This window comes from Canis lupus, chromosome 25, assembly GCF_048164855.1.
Source record: "Canis lupus baileyi chromosome 25, mCanLup2.hap1, whole genome shotgun sequence".
Taxonomy (NCBI): domain Eukaryota; kingdom Metazoa; phylum Chordata; class Mammalia; order Carnivora; family Canidae; genus Canis; species Canis lupus.
The window spans coordinates 36210590-36229425 of record NC_132862.1 but is presented as its reverse complement, the minus strand read 5'-3'; the positions used below and the strand labels follow the sequence as shown (position 1 = coordinate 36229425).

Here is an 18836-nt window from a genome sequence, read left to right as displayed (position 1 = left end):
TACCAATATTTTTCTATGTTTCAGTTATCAGCTTAGCTAAATCAAGCATACCAAATATAAAGGAATAGAGAAGATGCTTGGGTGGGAGCAGGCAGGCCCTACCTCCTGAGGGGTGGATTAGGAAGCACATATTGTAGATTTATTAGTGTCTCAAACTATGTATTGTTCATCAGCTTATTCTACATAAAACAAACTTAAAGAGACCTTTCTTTTGCATCATGCCTTGTAAAAAGTAGTAAATCAAAAAGTACTTAGTTATTTGCATTGGATTAATGTATTAGAAAATGTTACACGGGATAAGGCAGCAAAAAAACTGGAAGGAAGAAAGAAGTAAAACACATAGGAGAAAGGAGTATGAAGATCAAATATTAGAGATTGCAACAGTGGGGCCTGAAAAAAATACATTTAGAAGGTACTAATAATTTTGATTCTCATGAAATAGCAATTAAAACAATTTTCCAAATTTCACTGATTGAAATAGATCTTTGATGCTTTTCACCAAACAACCTATGTTAACATTTTTCCTACTTGTCCTTAAATACTTATTTTTTCAAAAATGACAAAAATATTTTTTGAATACCGGTATTCAAATAGCACGGTATTTCAGGTGCTATTCTCAGATTCTAGGATGCATCAGTGTAAACTCTATCCTTTAGAGCCTACGTTCTACAGAGGGAGGCAGATAATACAAAAGAAAGACAGTAAATATAGACTATGACAAAGCTTATGAAACTATGTGAAAGGTAAGGGAGTTTAAGAATATACAAAAAGGAAGACTGGGTGGCTCAGTCATTTTGGCAACCAACTCTTGATTTAGGCTTGGGTTCTGATCTCAGGGTTGTGAGATCAAGCCCCCCATGGGGCTACACATTCAAAGGGACGTTTGCTTGAGATTCTCTCTCCCTCTGCCCCTTCCTCCTCCCACCCTGTCACTCCTTAAAAATCAATCAATCATGGGATCCCTGGGTGACGCAGCGGTTTAGCGCCTGCCTTTGGCCCGGGGCGGGATCCCAGAGACCGGGATGGAGTCCCACGTCGGGCTCCTGGTGCATGGAGCCTGCTTCTCCCTCTGCCTGTGTCTCTGCCTCTCTCTCTCTCTCTCTCTCTCTGTGACTATCATAAATAAATAAAAATAAAAAAAAAAATCAATCAATCAGTCTTTAAAACAAAACAAACAAAAATAAGAGTATAGAAAAAGGAGGGTTGATAATTTTAAATATCAGAGTTAGCCTCATTTAGAAAGTGATGTTTGTGTAAAGACTTTAAGGAAGTGCAATAGTAGGTCCTGTAATATCTAGGCTAAGAATCATTCAGGTAAAGAGAACAGAAAGCTCAAAGGCCCTGAGGTAGGAGTATGACAGTTATTATGAAACAAGAGAAAAACCAGTGTCCTAAATGGAAATAGTGAAGAGGTGAAAAGTAGATTAGGTCAAAGAAGTAAAGTGGCCCACAGACAATTGAAAAGATCTTTTCTTTTTCATTTTGATTTATTTATATTTATTTTTACTCTGAGATACATAGGAAGTCAAGGGGATTTTTTAGTAGAGGGTTGACATGATTTGTTTTAAATTTAAAAGAATCACTCTGCTATGTTTGAAAAAGGAGCTTAGAAGGACAAATGTGGACACTGAGAGATTACCTTGAAAATTACTACAGTGACTCAGGTCAGAGAAAATGGTAGTCCTCCAGTAGGTAAGTGTTTCCTCTAGCATGATCATTACTCATCTCAAATTTACCCACTAGACAGAAGTGCAGGTAGTAGCTATTTTCCTTTTTCTGTCTCTTGGAAAATGGATGTTTCCTGTTCATTCCCACACACATGCCCATGTAAAGTGTGGTATAAACATGTATTAACAAGTTAGGCATAGTATGCTTGGACCACCTAGAGCATCTTACTTTATACCATCATTTTGTTATAGTCACACATTTATCTTTAAACCATAAATATTTAAACAATACATATTGTTGTCTGCTTTAAGTACAGATGGACATTCCACATCCAGAATTACTTTTGATTATTATTATTATTATTATTTTTTAATTTTTATTTATTTATGATAGGCACACAGTGAGAGAGAGAGAGGCAGAGACACAGGCAGAGGGAGAAGCAGGCTCCATGCACCGGGAGCCCGACGTGGGATTCGATCCCGGGTCTCCAGGATCGTGCCCTGGGCCAAAGGCAGGCGCCAAACCGCTGGGTCACCCAGGGATCCCGAGAGGGCATATTGTGATAACGTTTACAACACACAGCATTTAGAAGCCAAAGTTTCTTTGATCAGCGTTTTTTTTATTATTATTACAATAAAATTCAGATAACATATAGTTAACTATTTTAAAGTGAAAAATCCAGTAAACTTGACACAATTTCTGTCCACGTGTTAATAACCATGAGAAGACTGTAACTACCTCTCCAGTAATATGGAAGTCCCATTTGGAAATAAAAATAGCAGAAGGGAGGGAAATTTAAGAGGAACTGAGAAAGATACAAATCATCATATGAGGAAACAATGTTCCAATAACCTTTTAACAATAATTATTGAAAAATTGCTAAAAACTGCAAAACCTTAATCATAAAAAATAGCAAGTCATGGTTTGCCTTCCAGAATGTTAATACCTCAGTGATAAGAATGGGTTTTTTAAGATTTTATTTATTCATTTAGAGAGAGCAGATGTGAGCAGGGGGAGGGGCAGAGGGAGAGAGAAAGAGAGAGAGAAAGAATCCCAAGCAAACTCTGCACTGAGCATGGAGGCTCAATCTCAGGACCCTGAGATCACCACTCCAGCTGAAATCAAAAGTTGGATGCTCAACTGAGCCATCCAGGCCCCCCAGATTACTTTTTTTTTTCTATATTCATTAGCAAATCTTTTTTGATTGACAGTATTTTAAAAGGACAACATTTTATTATAAGAGCAGCTACCATACAATTTCACATTATACAAGATCCTATTAGAGATGTGGTAGACATATTTTCTGCGCTATTTCACTTAGGTGGGAATAAAAAAGATGGAGTTGCTGCTTTTTCATGATGTTTTCTATTATAACCACATTGATGAACAAAATAATAAAATATCTCTGTAGTGAGGATATTTTTTCATTTCCTCATTTTGCTATTAGGAATACACTTTGCCTTCTACTTTTGTCTGATACACTGCTGGAAGTGGAAGAACACATCACGGAAACACATCTTGTGTACTTCAGGGGCACTTTTTAAGGACAAAAAAAAAATCTCTAGTAGACCCAAAAATAAAGATCTTCTTGCAACACCAAGGATTTGTGGCTAATTCCACGTTAATATTAAGTTAGTGGTAGAATGAAGATTCAAGTTCAGCTGACCTGACTCCATTCCTAGGGCTCTATTAACCAGAACCTAATACTGGCCTGCTAATTCAGTTGGTAAGTGCAGAACCATAGCCTCTCCATACTGTCGTTTCTCATTTAAGATTAAAATTGGATGAGGTCTCTTGATATTTTCAGCAGTTGTCTTGACCTTAAATATCTCTCTTTTCTGTTTTGTTTTCTGCCCTTCTTACTGTTTTTACATACTTCTTTCTGCTCTTTCACACCGACACTTCATCATTTCATGACATTTTCTTCTCACAAATACTATATGAGGGCACACTACAAAGTTGGTCATAAATTATTGACAGGTGGATCCACACACAATTGTGAGATGAGTTTTCTTGGGTGTCTGTGCTTCTGATTTGAAATCTGTTAAAATACAATGAGGTAATTGGAACAAATGTAAGAAATACTGTCTACCATCTACACAATGCTGAAATAAACTGGCAAGAACATTGGTGAAAAGAGTTTCTGAAGTGGTTATGTTATGGAAAAGGAACCTTGAATTTCGATTGCATTAGTTCTCAGGTGGTAACAGAATAGCCTCCATTATTAGGGCATAAACATGACTCAAAGTTTTTTTTTAAGAAAAATACTACTGGTCTCATAAAACTAAACTCTTGAAAAATTAAAAAAATCATTTAGTATTCCATAGACCTTTCTTTACTTATCTTTCAACCTCTAACCTAGGAGTATAGTTATCAAATAAAACAACAGGCTAGTGAAATTACCTTTGGTGAGTAGGTCAAGCAGAGAGTTATTACTGAGAAGTATTAGAACTAAATAAGAATCATGGATATCAAGACCATTTAAAGGCAGGGAAAACAACATCATATATTTTAATGCATTCCAAAGGCAGAATTATATCACAATACAGTGATAGACAATTATGATCACTATCATGGGTAAGTTGGGAGTATGGGTCTGTTCTATTTGCTCTTTAGTCTGCTGAAGGAGCAGTATTAATTAGTCAACTTTAAAAGGCATCACTGAGCCTCATTGTAAAAGCTATGGACTGATACTCTTCATTTTGTGTATCTATCTCTTCTTGGCCCTGAGGCTGGATGATTGAGAGAATAGTTTCGTAGAAATGACTAGGTGAAAAGCATGAAACAACTTTGATTCAGGCCTCAGGGAGAATTCTGACTGGTGTTCTCCAAAAATTTTCCTTGATGTTCAAGAGTTTGGTTGTTTTTGTTTTTGTTTTTGTTTTTGTTTTTGTTTTTGTTTTTGAGGGGGGGTGGGGGATAGACAGACCTGCATTAAGTTACTGCCACCCAGGAAACCAAGGCATAGTAACATATCAAAATGTCAATTTGGGTCCACCATTGTGATTTTAGAAAGAGTTATATGTTTAAATAGCAAAAGAAAACTCAAGACATGGGGAATATAAGAAATAGGGAAAGGGATTATAAGGGAAAGGAGGGAAAATGAGTGGGAAAAATTAGAGAGGGTGACAAAACATGAGAGACTCCTAACTCTAGGAAATAAACAAGGGGTAGTGAAAGGGGAGGTGGGCAGAGGGATGGGGTAAATGGGGGACAGGCACTGAGGAGGGCACTTGATGGGATGACATATATAGTGTTATACTATTTGTTGGCCAATCAAACTTCAATAAAAAAATAAAAAAGAAAGCTCAAGACAAACAAGTGCTATAAAAAAGTAGGACATATATTTTGTCAAGATTGTTAACAAATTCACTGTGCTTGGGCTGGTGAAGTGAAATAGTTAAGTGATGTTAAAATCAAAATGTGATCATACTCAGCAGTTTGTATTGTTCATACCCAACAATGCCTGCCAGAAGCAAATAAAAAGCCATTCTGTAAATTTCAAATTAATTCTACGAACATTTAAGATGTAATGCTAAGCACACTATCAAAAATAATCAAGCATAAAAAAACAAAGAGTCCAATTAAAAGTTAGTCAGAAGACATGAACAGACATTTCTCCAAAGACAACATTCAGATGGCCAACAGATACATGAAAAAATGCTCAGTAACACTAATCATCATGGAAATGCAAATCAAAACCACAAGAGACATCCTCTCACACGTGTCAGAATGGATAAAATAAAAAAACTCAAGAAACAAGAATTAAAGATGTGGAGAGGGGATCCCTGGGTGGCTCAGCGGTTTGGCGCCTGCCTTTGGCCCAGGGCACGATCCTGGAGTCCCAGGATCGAGTCCCACGTCGGGCTCCCGTCATGGAGCCTGCTTCTCCCTCCGCCTGTGTCTCTGCCTCACTCTCTCTCTGTGTCTATCATAAATAAAAAATCTTAAAAAAATGATAAAGATGTGGAGAAAAAGATACCTTCTTGCACTGTTACTAGGAATGCAACTGGTGTGGCCACTGTGGAAAATAATATAAAAGTTCCTTAAAAAATTAAAAATAGAACTTCCCTAGGATCCGGTAATTGCACACTGGGTATTTACCCAAAGAATATGAAAGCACTAATTCAAAGGGACACATGCACTCCTATTTATTGCAGTTTTACTTATAGTAGCCATATTACAGAAGCAGCCTACATGGCAACTGACAAATGAATGGATAAAGAAGAGAGGGTATATGTTACAATAGAATATTATTCAGCCACAAAGAAAAATGAAATCTTGCCATTTGCAAAAACATGAATGGATCTAGAGGGTATAATGCTAAGAGAAATAAGCCAGTCAGAGAAAGACAAATATATGATTTCACTCATATGTGAAATTTAAGAGTAAGAAATGAACAAAGGAATAGAGAGACAAACCAAGAAACAGACTCTTAATTATAGAGAACAAACAAATGCTTACCAAAAAGACGTGGTGGAGGAATGGGTAAAATAGGTGATGGGGATTAAAGAGTACACTTATCATAAAGACCACTGAGTAATGCACTAAATTGATGAATATCACATTATCACTGAAACTGATATAATACTATATGTTCATTATAGTGAAATTAAAATTTTAAAACTGAATAACAAAATAATCAGACCAATAAGAAAAGTAAACATGAATGAAAAATAGGAGAAAAACATAATAGAAACAGACATATATGAATATAAAACACTGGAATTATCAAGCACAAATGTTAAAACACCTATATTCAGTGTATACTATGAGTTGAAAGATAAATTTGAGAATGTTGGAAGAAAGCTAGGAATTATAGTGACTGAGTAGATTTGACAAAGAACTGAAAAATTCACTAAAGAAAATTAAAAACTTAATGGAGGCTTTTAACTCCAGATTAGCCAGAGATGAGAAAAAAATAGTGAAGTGGAAGATATATTAGAAGTAAATTTATAAAGAAAAAAGGATGAAGGATAAAGCAAACAAGACATACAGAATGTGGGGGATCCCTGGGTGGCGCAGTGGTTTGGCGCCTGCCTTTGGCCCAGGGCGCGATCCTGGAGACCCGGGATCGAATCCCACATCGGGCTCCCGGTGCATGGAGCCTGCTTCTCCCTCTGCCTGTGTCTCTGCCTCTCTCTCTCTCTGTAACTATCATGAATAAATAAAAATTAAAAAAAAAAAAAAAAAAAAAGACATACAGAATGTTTTGACTGGGTCCATAATGCATATAACTGAAATCCCAGAAGAAGGGAAGAAAGATAGGGTGGAAGCAACATTTGAAGCAAGTTCGATGAGAATTTTCCAAAGCTATATACAAAGATATTAGATTTAAAACATATATTACCTTCAAAGAGCTGACCATTCAAAAACAATAATAAAAAAATAGAAAAACATTATAACAATATCTTTGAATGGCTGAGGGAAACAAAGTACACATTTCTAGGTTTATACTAGTTGGTTTTATACCCAAAGGAAATATTTTTTAGAAAAGTTGGAATAAAAACAGTTTTAGACAAACACAGAGAATTAAACTCTAAAATTTCCACCCTACTGGGAATAGTAGAGAGTATTCTTCAGCTTTAAGTAAATGGTTGAAACGGAAGGTAGAAGAAGCAGAAATAAATAACAAGCAATGCAAACCACAAATATGTGGGAAAATCTAGATGAACTGTGTATAAATCTATACACCTAATGTTTTCTAGGGCTGTATTTTTCTTCTTTTTCTGTTTTAAAGATTTTACTTATTTATTCATGAGAGACACAGACAGAGAGAGAGGCAGAGACACAGGCAGAGGGAGAAGCAGGGTCCATGCAGGGAGCCTGATGCGGGACTCCATCTCGGGTCTCCAGGATCACGCCCTAGACTGAAGGCAGGCACTAAATCACTGAGCCACCCGGGGACCCCCTGTATTTTTTTTCTTTACTAAATGTGAGATGCCATCAATTGTTGAGAGACCATTTAATTTAACTAATACTGTGAAATAAATCCACGCAAGATGGGAATGTAGTAGAAAACCCAGCAGAAGCTGGAGAACAAAGGACTAGTCTGGTGTAGGAGTAAATGAAAACTAAAACTACAACCAGAAGAGTAACAGTGAGCAGTGCATGTCTCAATCTTGCCACCAAGTGGAAGATGGTAGGAAAAAATTATATTCCCTGAGAAGTTGAACCACAATGTGGTACTTAACACAGTTCTTCTATTTGAATCCATAATACTAGTGTATTTAGAAAAACAAAACAGGGATACGTGGGTGGCTCAGGTGATTCAGCAGCTGCCTTCAGGGCTCAGGTCGTGATCTCAGGGTCCTGGGATCATGACCTGCATCGGGCTCCCTGCTCAGTGGGGAGTCTGCTTCTCCCTCTCCCTCTGCCTCTCCCCCACCACACACACACACACACACACACACACACACACACACGCAATGGTATGCTATCTATCTCAAATGAATGAATAAAATCTTTTAAAAATAAAAATAACAAAACAAAAAACTAAGCAGAGTGTTTAAGTAATCTCAGATTTACGGTGCCTCACTTTGACCAGCAGAAATGAACATTCATCCTTCTTGACAGAGCTCAACTTCAGTTCAGACCTACAGTGATTATAAAAGGCCAGTAGTTGTAAGACAGGTGCCAGTTGTAGAGATTTAAAATGTCGGAAAAGAAAAGGGGCAGGATGGCGGAAGAGCAGGGACCCCAAATCACCTGTCTTGACCAAATTACCTAGACAACCTTCAAATCATCCTGAAAATCTACGAATTTGGCCTGAGATTTAAAGGGAGACCAGCTGGAACTCCACAGTGAGAAGAGTTCGTGCTTCTATCGAGGTAGGAAGACGGAAAAAAGAAATAAAGACACAAAAGGCCTCCAAGGGGGAGGGACCCCGCGAGGAGCCGGGCTGAGGCCGGGGCGAGTGTCCCCAGGACAGGAGAGCCCCGTCCCGGAGACGCAGGAGCTGCACCGACCTTCCCCGGGCGGAAAGGGGCTCGCAGGGAGGTGGAGCAGGACCCAGGAGGGCGGGGATGCCCTCGGGCTCCCGGGGACACTAACAGGCACCTGCGCCCCGGGAGAGTGCGCCGAGCTCCCTAAGGCCTGCAGCACCCACGGCGGGGCCCGGAGCAGCTCAGGGTGCTCGGGGGCGGCTCCGCGGAGGGGGCTGCGGGGCGGGAGCAGCTCGGGGGGGCTCGGGGGCGGCTCCGCGGAGGGGGCTGCGGGGCGGGAGCAGCTGGGGGGGGGGCTCGGGGGCGGCTCCGGGGAGGGGGCTGCGGGGTGGGAGCAGCTCGGAGGGGCTCGGGGGGCTCGGGGAGCTCGGGGGCGGCTCCGCGGAGGGGGCTGCAGCGCGGGAGCAGCTCGAGGGGCTCGGGGGCGGCTCCGGGGAGGGGGCTGCGGGGCGGGAGCAGCTCGGAGGGGCTCGGGGGGCTCGGGGGCGACTCCACGGAGGGGGCTGCAGGCCGGGAGCGCGAATCCAATAGCGCAGGCCCCGGCAGGGCGCCGGGACACAGCCAGGATCTGGCCTCCCCCGGGACAGGCAGAGGCCAGGAGGGCCCAGGACAGCGAGGACGCTCCTGCCCCGAGCTGAGCAGATCAGCGGCCCTGCCCGGAGCCTCCAGGCCCTGCAGAGGGAGAGCTCTGGAGCTACTGCAGGAGCTGACTCCACGGCTCCAGAGCTGGCCTCGCCACTGCGGTTGTTCCTCGTGGGGCCTCACGGGGTAAACAACCCCCACTGAGCCCTGCACCAGGCAGGGAGCACAGCAGCTCCCCCAAGTGCTAACACCTGAAAATCAGCACAACAGGCCCCTCCCCCAGAAGACCAGCTAGACGGACAAGTTCCAGGGGAAGCCAAGAGACTTTAAGTACACAGAATCAGAAGATACTCCCCCGTGTTTTTTTGTTTGTTTTGTTTTGCTTTTTGATTTGTTTCCTTCCCCCACCCTTTATTTTCCTTTCTTTTTCTTTCTTTTCTTTTTCTCTTCCTTTTTTTTTCCTTTTCTCTTTCTTTCTCTCCTCTCTTTTTCCCAATACAACTTGCTTTTGGCCACTCTGCACTGAGCAAAATGACTAGAAGGAAAACCTCACCTCAAAACAGAGAATCAGAAACAGTCCTCTCTCCCACAGAGTTACAAAATCTGGATTACAATTCAATGTCAAAAAGCCAATTCAGAAGCACTATTATACAGCTACTGGTGGCTCTAGAAAAAAGTATAAAGGACTCAAGAGACTTCATGACTGCAGAATTTAGAGCTAATCAGGCAGAAATTAAAAATCAATTGAATGAGATGCAATCCAAACTAGAAGTCCTAACGACGAGGGTTAACGAGGTAGAAGAACGAGTGAGTGACATAGAAGACAAGTTGATGGCAAAGAGGAAAACTGAGGAAAAAAGAGACAATTAAAAGACCATGAAGATAGATTAAGGGAAATAAACGACAGCCTGAGGAAGAAAAACCTACATTTAAGTGGTGTTCCCAAGGGTGCCGAAAGGGACAGAGGGCCACAATATGTATTTGAACAAATCATAGCTGAAAACTTTCCTAATCTGGGAAGGGAAACAGGCATTCAGATCCAGGAAATAGAAAGATCCCCCCCTAAAATCAATAAAAACCGTTCAACACCTCGACATCTAATAGTGAAGCTTGCAAATTCCAAAGACAAAGAGAAGATCCTTAAAGCAGCAAGAGACAAGAAATCCCTGACTTTTATGGGGAGGAGTATTAGGGTAACAGCAGACCTCTCCCCAGAGACCTGGCAGGCCAGAAAGTGCTGGCAGGATATATTCAGGGTCCTAAATGAGAAGAACATGCAACCAAGAATACTTTATCCAACAAGGCTCTCATTCAAAATGGAAGGAGAGATAAAGAGCTTCCAAAACAGGCAGGAACTGAAAGAATATGTGACCTCCAAACCAGCTCTGCAAGAAATTTTAAGGGAGACTCTTAAAATTCACCTTTAAAAAGAAGTTCAGTGGAACAATCCACAAAAACAAGGACTGAATAGATATCATGATGACACTAAACTCAAATCTCTCAATAGTAACTCTGAACGTGAACGGGCTTAATGACCCCATCAAAAGGCGCAGGGTATCAGACTGAATAAAAAAGCAGGACCCATCTATTTGCTGTCTACAAAAGACTCATTTTAGACAGAAGGACACCTACAGCCTGAAAATAAAAGGTTGAAGTACCATTTACCATTCGAATGGTCCTCAAAAGAAAGCAGGGGTAGCCATCCTTATATCAGATAAACTAAAATTTACCCCGAAGACTGTAGTGAGAGATGAAGAGGGACACTATATCATACTTAAAGGATCTATCCAACAAGAGGACTTAACAATCCTCAATATATATGCCCCGAATGTGGGAGCTGCCAAATATATAAATCAATTAATAACCAAAGTGAAGAAATAGTTAGATAATAATACACTTATACTTGGTGACTTCACTCTAGCTTTTTTTTTTTTTTTTTTTTACTCTAGCTCTTTCTACCCTCGATAGGTCTTCTAAGCACAACATCTCCAAGGAAACGAGAGCTTTAAATGATACACTGGACCAGATGGATTTCACAAATATCTACAGAACTTTACATCCAAACAACTGAATACACATACTTCTAAAGTGCACATGGAACTTTCTCCAGAATAGACCACATACTGGGTCACAAATTGGGTGTGAACCGATACCAAAAGATTGGGATCGTCCCCTGCATATTCTCAGACCATAATACCTTGAAATTAGAACTAAATCACAACAAGTAGTTTGGAAGGACCTCAAACACGTGGAGGTTAAGGACCATCCTGCTAAAAGATGAAAGGGTCAACCAGGAAATTAAGGAAGAATTAAAAACATTCATGGAAACTAATGAGAATGAAGATACAGCCATTCAAAATCTTTGGGACGCAGCAAAAGCAGTCCTAAGGGGGAAATACATCGCAATACAAGCATCCATTCAAAAACTGGAAAGAACTCAAATACAAAAGCTAACCTTACACATAAAGGAGCTAGAGAAAAAACAGCAGATAGATCCTACACCCAGGAGAAGACGAGAGTTAATAAAGATTCAAGCAGAACTCAACGAAATCGAGACCAGAAGAACTGTGGAACAGATCAACAGAACCAGGAGTTGGTTCTTTGAAAGAATTGATAAGATAGATAAACCATTAGCCAGCCTTATTAAGAAGAAGAGAGAGAAGACTCAAATTAATAAAATCATGAATGAGAAAGGAGAGATCACTACCAACACCAAGGAAATACAAACGATTTTAAAAACATATTATGAACAACTATACGCCAATAAATTAGGCAATCTAGAAGAAATGGACGCATTCCTGGAAAGCCACAAACTACCAAAACTGGAACAGGAAGAAATAGAAAACCTGAACAGGCCAATAACCAGGGAGGAAATTGAAGCAGTCATCAAAAACCTCCCAAGACACAAGAGTCCAAGGCCAGATGGCTTCCCAGGGGAATTCTATCAAACGTTTAAAGAATAAACCATACCTATTCTCCTAAAGCTGTTTGGAAAGATAGAAAGAGATGGAGTACTTCCAAATTCGTTCTATGAGGTCAACATCACCTTAATTCCAAAACCAGACAAAGACCCCACCAAAAAGGAGAATTACAGACCAATATCCCTGATGAACATGGATGCAAAAATTCTCAACAAGATACTGGCCAATAGGATCCAACAGTACATTAAGAAAATTATTCACCATGACCAAGTAGGATTTATCCCCGGGACACAAGGCTGGTTCAACACTCGTAAAACAATCAGTGTGATTCATCATATCAGCAAGAGAAAAAACAAGAACCATATGATCCTCTCATTAGATGCAGAGAAAGCATTTGACAAAATACAGCATCCATTCCTGATCAAAACTCTTCAGAGTGTAGGGATAGAGGGAACTTTCCTCGACATCTTAAAAGCCATCCACGAAAAGCCCACAGCAAATATCATTCTCAATGGGGAAGCACTGGGAGCCTTTCCCCTAAGATCAGGAACAAGACAGGGATGTCCACTCTCACCACAGCTATTCAACATAGTATTGGAAGTCCTAGCCTCAGCAATCAGACAACAAAAAGACATTAAAGGCATTCAAATTGGCAAAGAAGAAGTCAAATTCTCCCTCTTCACCGATGACATGATACTCTACATAGAAAACCCAAAAGCTTCCACCCCAAGATTGCTAGAACTCATACAGCAATTTGGTAGCGTGGCAGGATACAAAATCAATGCCCAGAAATCAATGGCATTTCTATACACTAACAATGAGACTGAAGAAAGAGAAATTAAGGAGTCAATCCCATTTACAATTGCACCCAAAAGCATAAGATACCTAAGAATAAACCTAACTAAAGAGGTAAAGGATCTATACCCTAAAAACTATAGAACACTTCTGAAAGAAATTGAAGAAGACACAAAGAGATGGAAAAATATTCTATGCTCATGGATTGGCAGAATTAATATTGTGAAAATGTCAATGTTACCCAGGGCAATTTACACGTTTAATGCAATCGCTATCAAAATACCATGGACTTTCTTCAGAGAGTTAGAGCAAATTATTTTAAGATTTGTGTGGAAGCAGAAAAGACCCCGAATAGCCAGGGGAATTTTAAAAAAGAAAACCATAGCTGGGAGCATCACAATGCCAGATTTCAGGTTGTACTACAAAGCTGTGGTCATCAAGACAGTGTGGTACTGGCACAAAAACAGACACATAGATCAATGGAACAGAATAGAGAACCCAGAAGTGGACCCTTAACTTTATGGTCAACTAATATTCGATAAAGGAGGAAAGACTATCCATTGGAAGAAAGACAGTCTCTTCAATAGATGGTGCTGGGAAAATTGGACATCCACATGCAGAAGAATGAAACTAGACCACTCTCTTGCACCATACACAAAGATAAACTCAAAATGGATGAAAGATCTAAATGTGAGACAAGATTCCATCAAAATCCTAGAGGAGAACACAGGCAACACCCTTTTTGAACTCAGCCACAGTAACTTCTTGCAAGATACATCCACGAAGGCAAAAGAAACAAAAGCAAAAATGAACTATTGGGACTTCATCAAGATAAGAAGCTTTTGCACAGCAAGGAATACAGTCAACAAAACTAAAAGACAACCTACAGAATGGGAGAAGATATTTGCAAATGACGTATCAGTTAAAGGGCTAGTTTTCAAAATCTATAAAGAACTTCTTAAACTCAACACCAAAGAAACCAACAATCCAATCATGAAATGGGCAAAAGACATGAAGAGAAATCTCACAGAGGAAGACATAGACATGGCCAACATGCACATGAGAAAACGCTCTGCATCACTTGCCATCAGGGAAATACAAATCAAAACCACAATGAGATACCACCTCACACCAGTGAGAATGGGGAAAATTAACAAGGCAGGAAACAACAATTTTGGAGAGGATGCGGAGAAAAGGGAACCCTCTTACACTGTTGGTGGGAATGTGAACTCGTGCAGCCACTCTGGAAAACTGTGTGGAGGTTCCTCAAAGAGTTAAAAATAGACCTGCCCTATGACCCAGCAATTGCACTGTTGGGGATTTACCCCAAAGATACAGATGCAATGAAACGCCAGGACACCTGCACCCCGATGTTTCTAGCAGCAATTGCCACAATAGCCAAACTGTGGAAGGAGCCTCGGTGTCCATCGAAAGATGCATGGATAAAGAAGATGTGGTTTATGTATACAATGGAATATTACTCAGCCATTAGAAATGACAAACACCCACCATTTGCTTCAACGCGGATGGAACTGGAGGGTATTATGCTGAGTGAAGTAAGTCAATCGGAGAAGGACAAACAGTGTATGTTCTCATTCATTTGGGGAATATAAATAATAGTGAAAGGGAATATAAGGGAAGGGAGAAGAAATGTGTGGGAAATATCAGAAAGGGAGACAGAACATAAAGACTCCTAACTCTGGGAAACGAACTAGGGGTGGTGGGAGGGGAGGAGGGCGGGCGGTAGGGGTGAATGGGTGACGGGCACTGAGGGGGACACTTGTCGGGATGAGCACTGGGTGTTATTCTGTATGTTGGTAAATTGAACACCAATAAAACATTAATTTATATAAAAATAAAATAAAATGTGGGAAAAGATGTGAGATCCTTAAAGTACACAAAAATAATAGCATATAAATCGAGGAGGGAGAGCACAGATTAAAGGAATATTCTAATGTGTTTATATTGCCCAGGAAGAACATTAAAAATTAATTACTATTGGACTTTGATAAGTGAAGAATAGGTGTTGTAATCTTTAGAGCAAGTACAAAAAAATTAGTAAAGAATAAATTTTAAATATAAGAAAAAATGGAGTAATAAAATCACTAACCAGTTCAAAAAGAAGAAAGACAGAAAAGAAAAAGTACTTTGAATGGGCTATACATCTGTAGATCATATAAATTCTAAATCTATATGTGCCTAATATGGCATCAGCACATCAAAATAGTTAGAATTGTTTTTTTTTTAAAGATTTTATTTATTTATTCATGAGAGACAAAGAGAGAAAGAGAGAGAGAGAAAGAGAGAGAGGCAGAGATACAGGCAGAGGCAGAAGCAGGCTCCATGCAGGAAGTCTGATGTGGGACTTGATCCCGGGACTCCAGGATCACGCCCTGGACCGAAGGCAGGCGCTAAACTGCTGAGCCACCCAGGGATCCCCTAGTTACAGAATTGTAACTAGAATCATATACTTCTTTCAGTAGGGGAAGAAGAAGCAGATAAATGTCAAAGAATTGCAATCACATGGAAGTATATTCTCCAACCACAATGGAATTAAGCTGAAACCTAAAGCAAAGGGATAAACATATAGATATTTATAAATTAAGAAATGCATTTCTAAATAACTCAGGTCAAAGAACAGCTCCCAATGGTAATTAAAAATATTTTGAACAGAATGACAATAAAAATACATTAAAGTTATAGTCTTAAATGAACATACTTGAGAAAAAGAAAGGGAGATTTCAAGAGTCAAGCATCCATACAAGAAATTAGAGAGAGAATAGCAAATTCAAAACAAAGAAATTGAAAGGAAAGAAGTAATAAAGATGAGAACTGGAATAAATAAAAGAGTTTTTTAAAGAAAAAAAAGACACAGAGGAAAGAGAATCAACAAAGCCAGAAATTGAATTGGAAAGCACACCTACTGAGAATAATGGGAAAACAATCCAACAAAAAAGAGGCACTTGCACGGATACACACACATTCATAATAGAAATTTTTTAAAAGAATTTAATTTCATATTCTTCAGATATAAAGAAGAAAATAAATGACAACTACAATGAGGAAAATCTCAATACTTTGTGACGGTTAATTTTATGTGTTAGCTTGACTAGCCATACCCAGATTAAACTTTATTACTAATTACGTCTGGAGGGTGTTTCTGGGTGAAACTAACATTTGAGTCAGTGGACACAGGAAACTAGATTGCTCAGCCCAACGTGGGTGAAGGCTTAAATAGAACAAAAAGGTCTCAGAAGGAAGAATTTGCCTTTTCCTGCCTCACTTTGTGAACTGAGACATCTCAGTGTAGTTCATCTTCTACCTGAACTCTGGGTTTTACATCATTAGCTCTCCTGATTCCCAGCCCTTCATATTTGAAGGCTTTCCTTGGGTCACCAGTTTGCAGATGGTAGATTGTGGGACCCCTTAGCCTCCATAATCATGCTAGCCAATTCCTCATAATAAATCTCCATGTGTCAATTATTCCTCATTGTGTATGGATCAGTCAGTGTCCTTTAGAACCAATAGGAGATCTATATATATCTTCTCTAACCCTAACTGATCCACATACAATAAGGGAGAATCTATAATTATGCAAATGAGAAATATGTTTAAAAGAACCTTATAAAATGTGAAATGTGGTTGCTTCCAAAATTAATAATAGCATGTATCACTTATGCTAAGGACACTATGCTAAGTGATTTGACTTTTATCTCCTTTATATCTTAAAATCCAAACAGATAAGTACTATTTTTATTCTCACTTACAAATGAAGGAAGAGGGGCTCAGATAAACAGTGTAACTTATCCAATTTCACACAGAGTAGACCAATCGTTGTCTCAAGCTGAGAACTGACTCCAAAGTCATTCTCCTCATCACAGTTTTATACTTACAGTGATGGCTCCCAACTGGACTACTTCAAATAGGTGCCAGATGCCCTCCTTGTAAGAAAGCTGAAGAACATTTGTGATGACAGCACTAGATCATCACTCAACTCGTTTTGACTATAAAGTTCTCCTCTACCTTCTTTTCTTCGCCCCCCCCCCATTCACTCTTTTTCTCTGTCACCATTTCTTTCTTCCTTTCTCATAAATGGCCCACAAATAAGATTCTTAACTTCTTGGCATTCTCTTAGCTTTCTGAGAAAGGGGATGAAGCTTTGTCTTCCCAGATACTTACAAGTTCGATGAGAACACTGAGCCATCCTCCCACAGCAATGGTCCTTCGGTCTGATGGCGAGAAAGTCCTATCCAGAATGAATTATCAGGTTGAGAAGACACTTGTCTTACTATAAATTCCTGTAGGAAAGCATAAATACAAATGCATGTCAAAGAGTGGCAGAGACAATGAGACAGACAGAGATGATAGAGATAAAAAGATAGAGATAAGAATTCTTACAGACATTGAGAAAGAAACAACAGGTTGAATTACCCTGGTGAAGAATGCATACATACCCTGGCATCAACCTAGGGAGAAGTGCCAATTATTGAATCCATTGAGTGTGTCAGAGTATATTTTATTTCTTCAGAATCACTATTGTTTAAATTTCCAATGAAGAATAGATCCATAATGTCAAAATTTTAATGCCTCCATGTAACCTGCCTGACAAGATCTAAGAGTAACAGAGTCCCTAAGCAATTTTCATGGACAACAGGCCACTATATTCTCAAATTGAATATATGAATTTATAACACTTTTGTCAAGGAATGCTTTGCAGTTAGATAAAAATATGAAAATAACTTAGTTCCAGTGCACGTTTTATAAATAAGTAGCCTGAGATTTAATGATGACATTTAAATTGCTGACAAATAACAGGAACACTGAAAAGCCAGACATACTTCTGATGTCATTCTCTTTCTTTGTCATAATCTACTTCCATTCATTTTCTTGCAAGCTACAACTGTTGGGTAACACATGACAGAAATACAAAATTTGAGAGGAAGCGAAAGTAAATATAGGAGTTTAGGTTTATAGTGTAGAGTGTTTCCTGACTATTAATCCCTTCTTATAGACCAACTGAGTTATACCCTTCATTTACAATGCGTGATAAGTCCCACTTTTTATGTAAAACTTTATATACCCACGGATCTTTCTCTGAATTCTTGTCATTATTGCCAATACCAGTTGTTAACTTTAGGCAACTGTTGAGTTGTTTCTTCCTACAAACTATATAAGCATTGAAATAGCAAGGTTCCTTTTTAAACCTCTTTGTCTTTCCCAGTATCTTAGAAGGAGTAAATGATTTATAAATGTATATGATTGTTGTTGCTATTTTCCCTGATAATAATGATGACAAGGAAGAGAATTTTCTATTTTCCTCCACAAATTTAAGAATTGAAATTCAAACCCACAAAAATGAGTAGTGGCCTGATTGTTATAGTCCTGAAAATTTGGAGTGTGTTTGAATAGATTTGTTTTAAAGTGAAACATATGGGGGCCCCTGGGTGGCACAATTGCTCAAGTATCTGCCTCTTGATTTTGGCTCAGATTGTGATCTCAGGGTCTTGAGATCGAGCCTTGCATCAGGCTCTGCACTCAGTGCAGAGTCTTCTTGAGATTCCATCTCTCCCTCTACCTCTATTTTTCTGCTTAACATAGATCACAGGTAATTATAACTGAAGGATACACTTACCAGTTCTTCTGCAGTGTCTATCTTCAGGAGATTAGAGTGCAGTTGAGAGCAGTGTCTTTTACTTCTATTCCAGGAAGCTAATGATGTGCTAAATAGGTAACAGTTGTTCTTATGTGTGATCCAATTAGGAGGACAAGAGCTGGAAAAAGCTCCTGGAAATCAAAAGTAAACAATGAGGTTCATATCATACCAATTTGCTCCTTCAGTTCAAGCACATTCATCCTGAGGATACTTAGTAATCAATGAATTGCCAGTAATACTTTCCATTTTCAGTTCAAATTATAGGGATATGAT

At 39.3% G+C, this 18836-nt stretch overlaps 1 protein-coding gene across 3 annotated transcripts in view; it reads right to left on the bottom strand.

The window, feature by feature from the left end:
• Positions 1-2266: 2266 nt before the first annotated feature.
• Positions 2267-18836, bottom strand: part of CLEC7A (C-type lectin domain containing 7A) — a 33074-nt gene continuing 16504 nt past the window's right edge. For all 3 annotated transcript variants that reach the window (XM_072799076.1, XM_072799075.1, XM_072799077.1), the window contains 3 exons: positions 18543-18694; positions 17090-17208; positions 2267-3709 (listed from right to left, as the gene is read on the bottom strand). In XM_072799076.1, the coding sequence (XP_072655177.1) occupies positions 3580-3709; positions 17090-17208; positions 18543-18694 (401 nt within the window). In that variant the 3' untranslated portion in view covers positions 2267-3579. The remainder of the gene's footprint in view (positions 3710-17089; positions 17209-18542; positions 18695-18836) is intronic.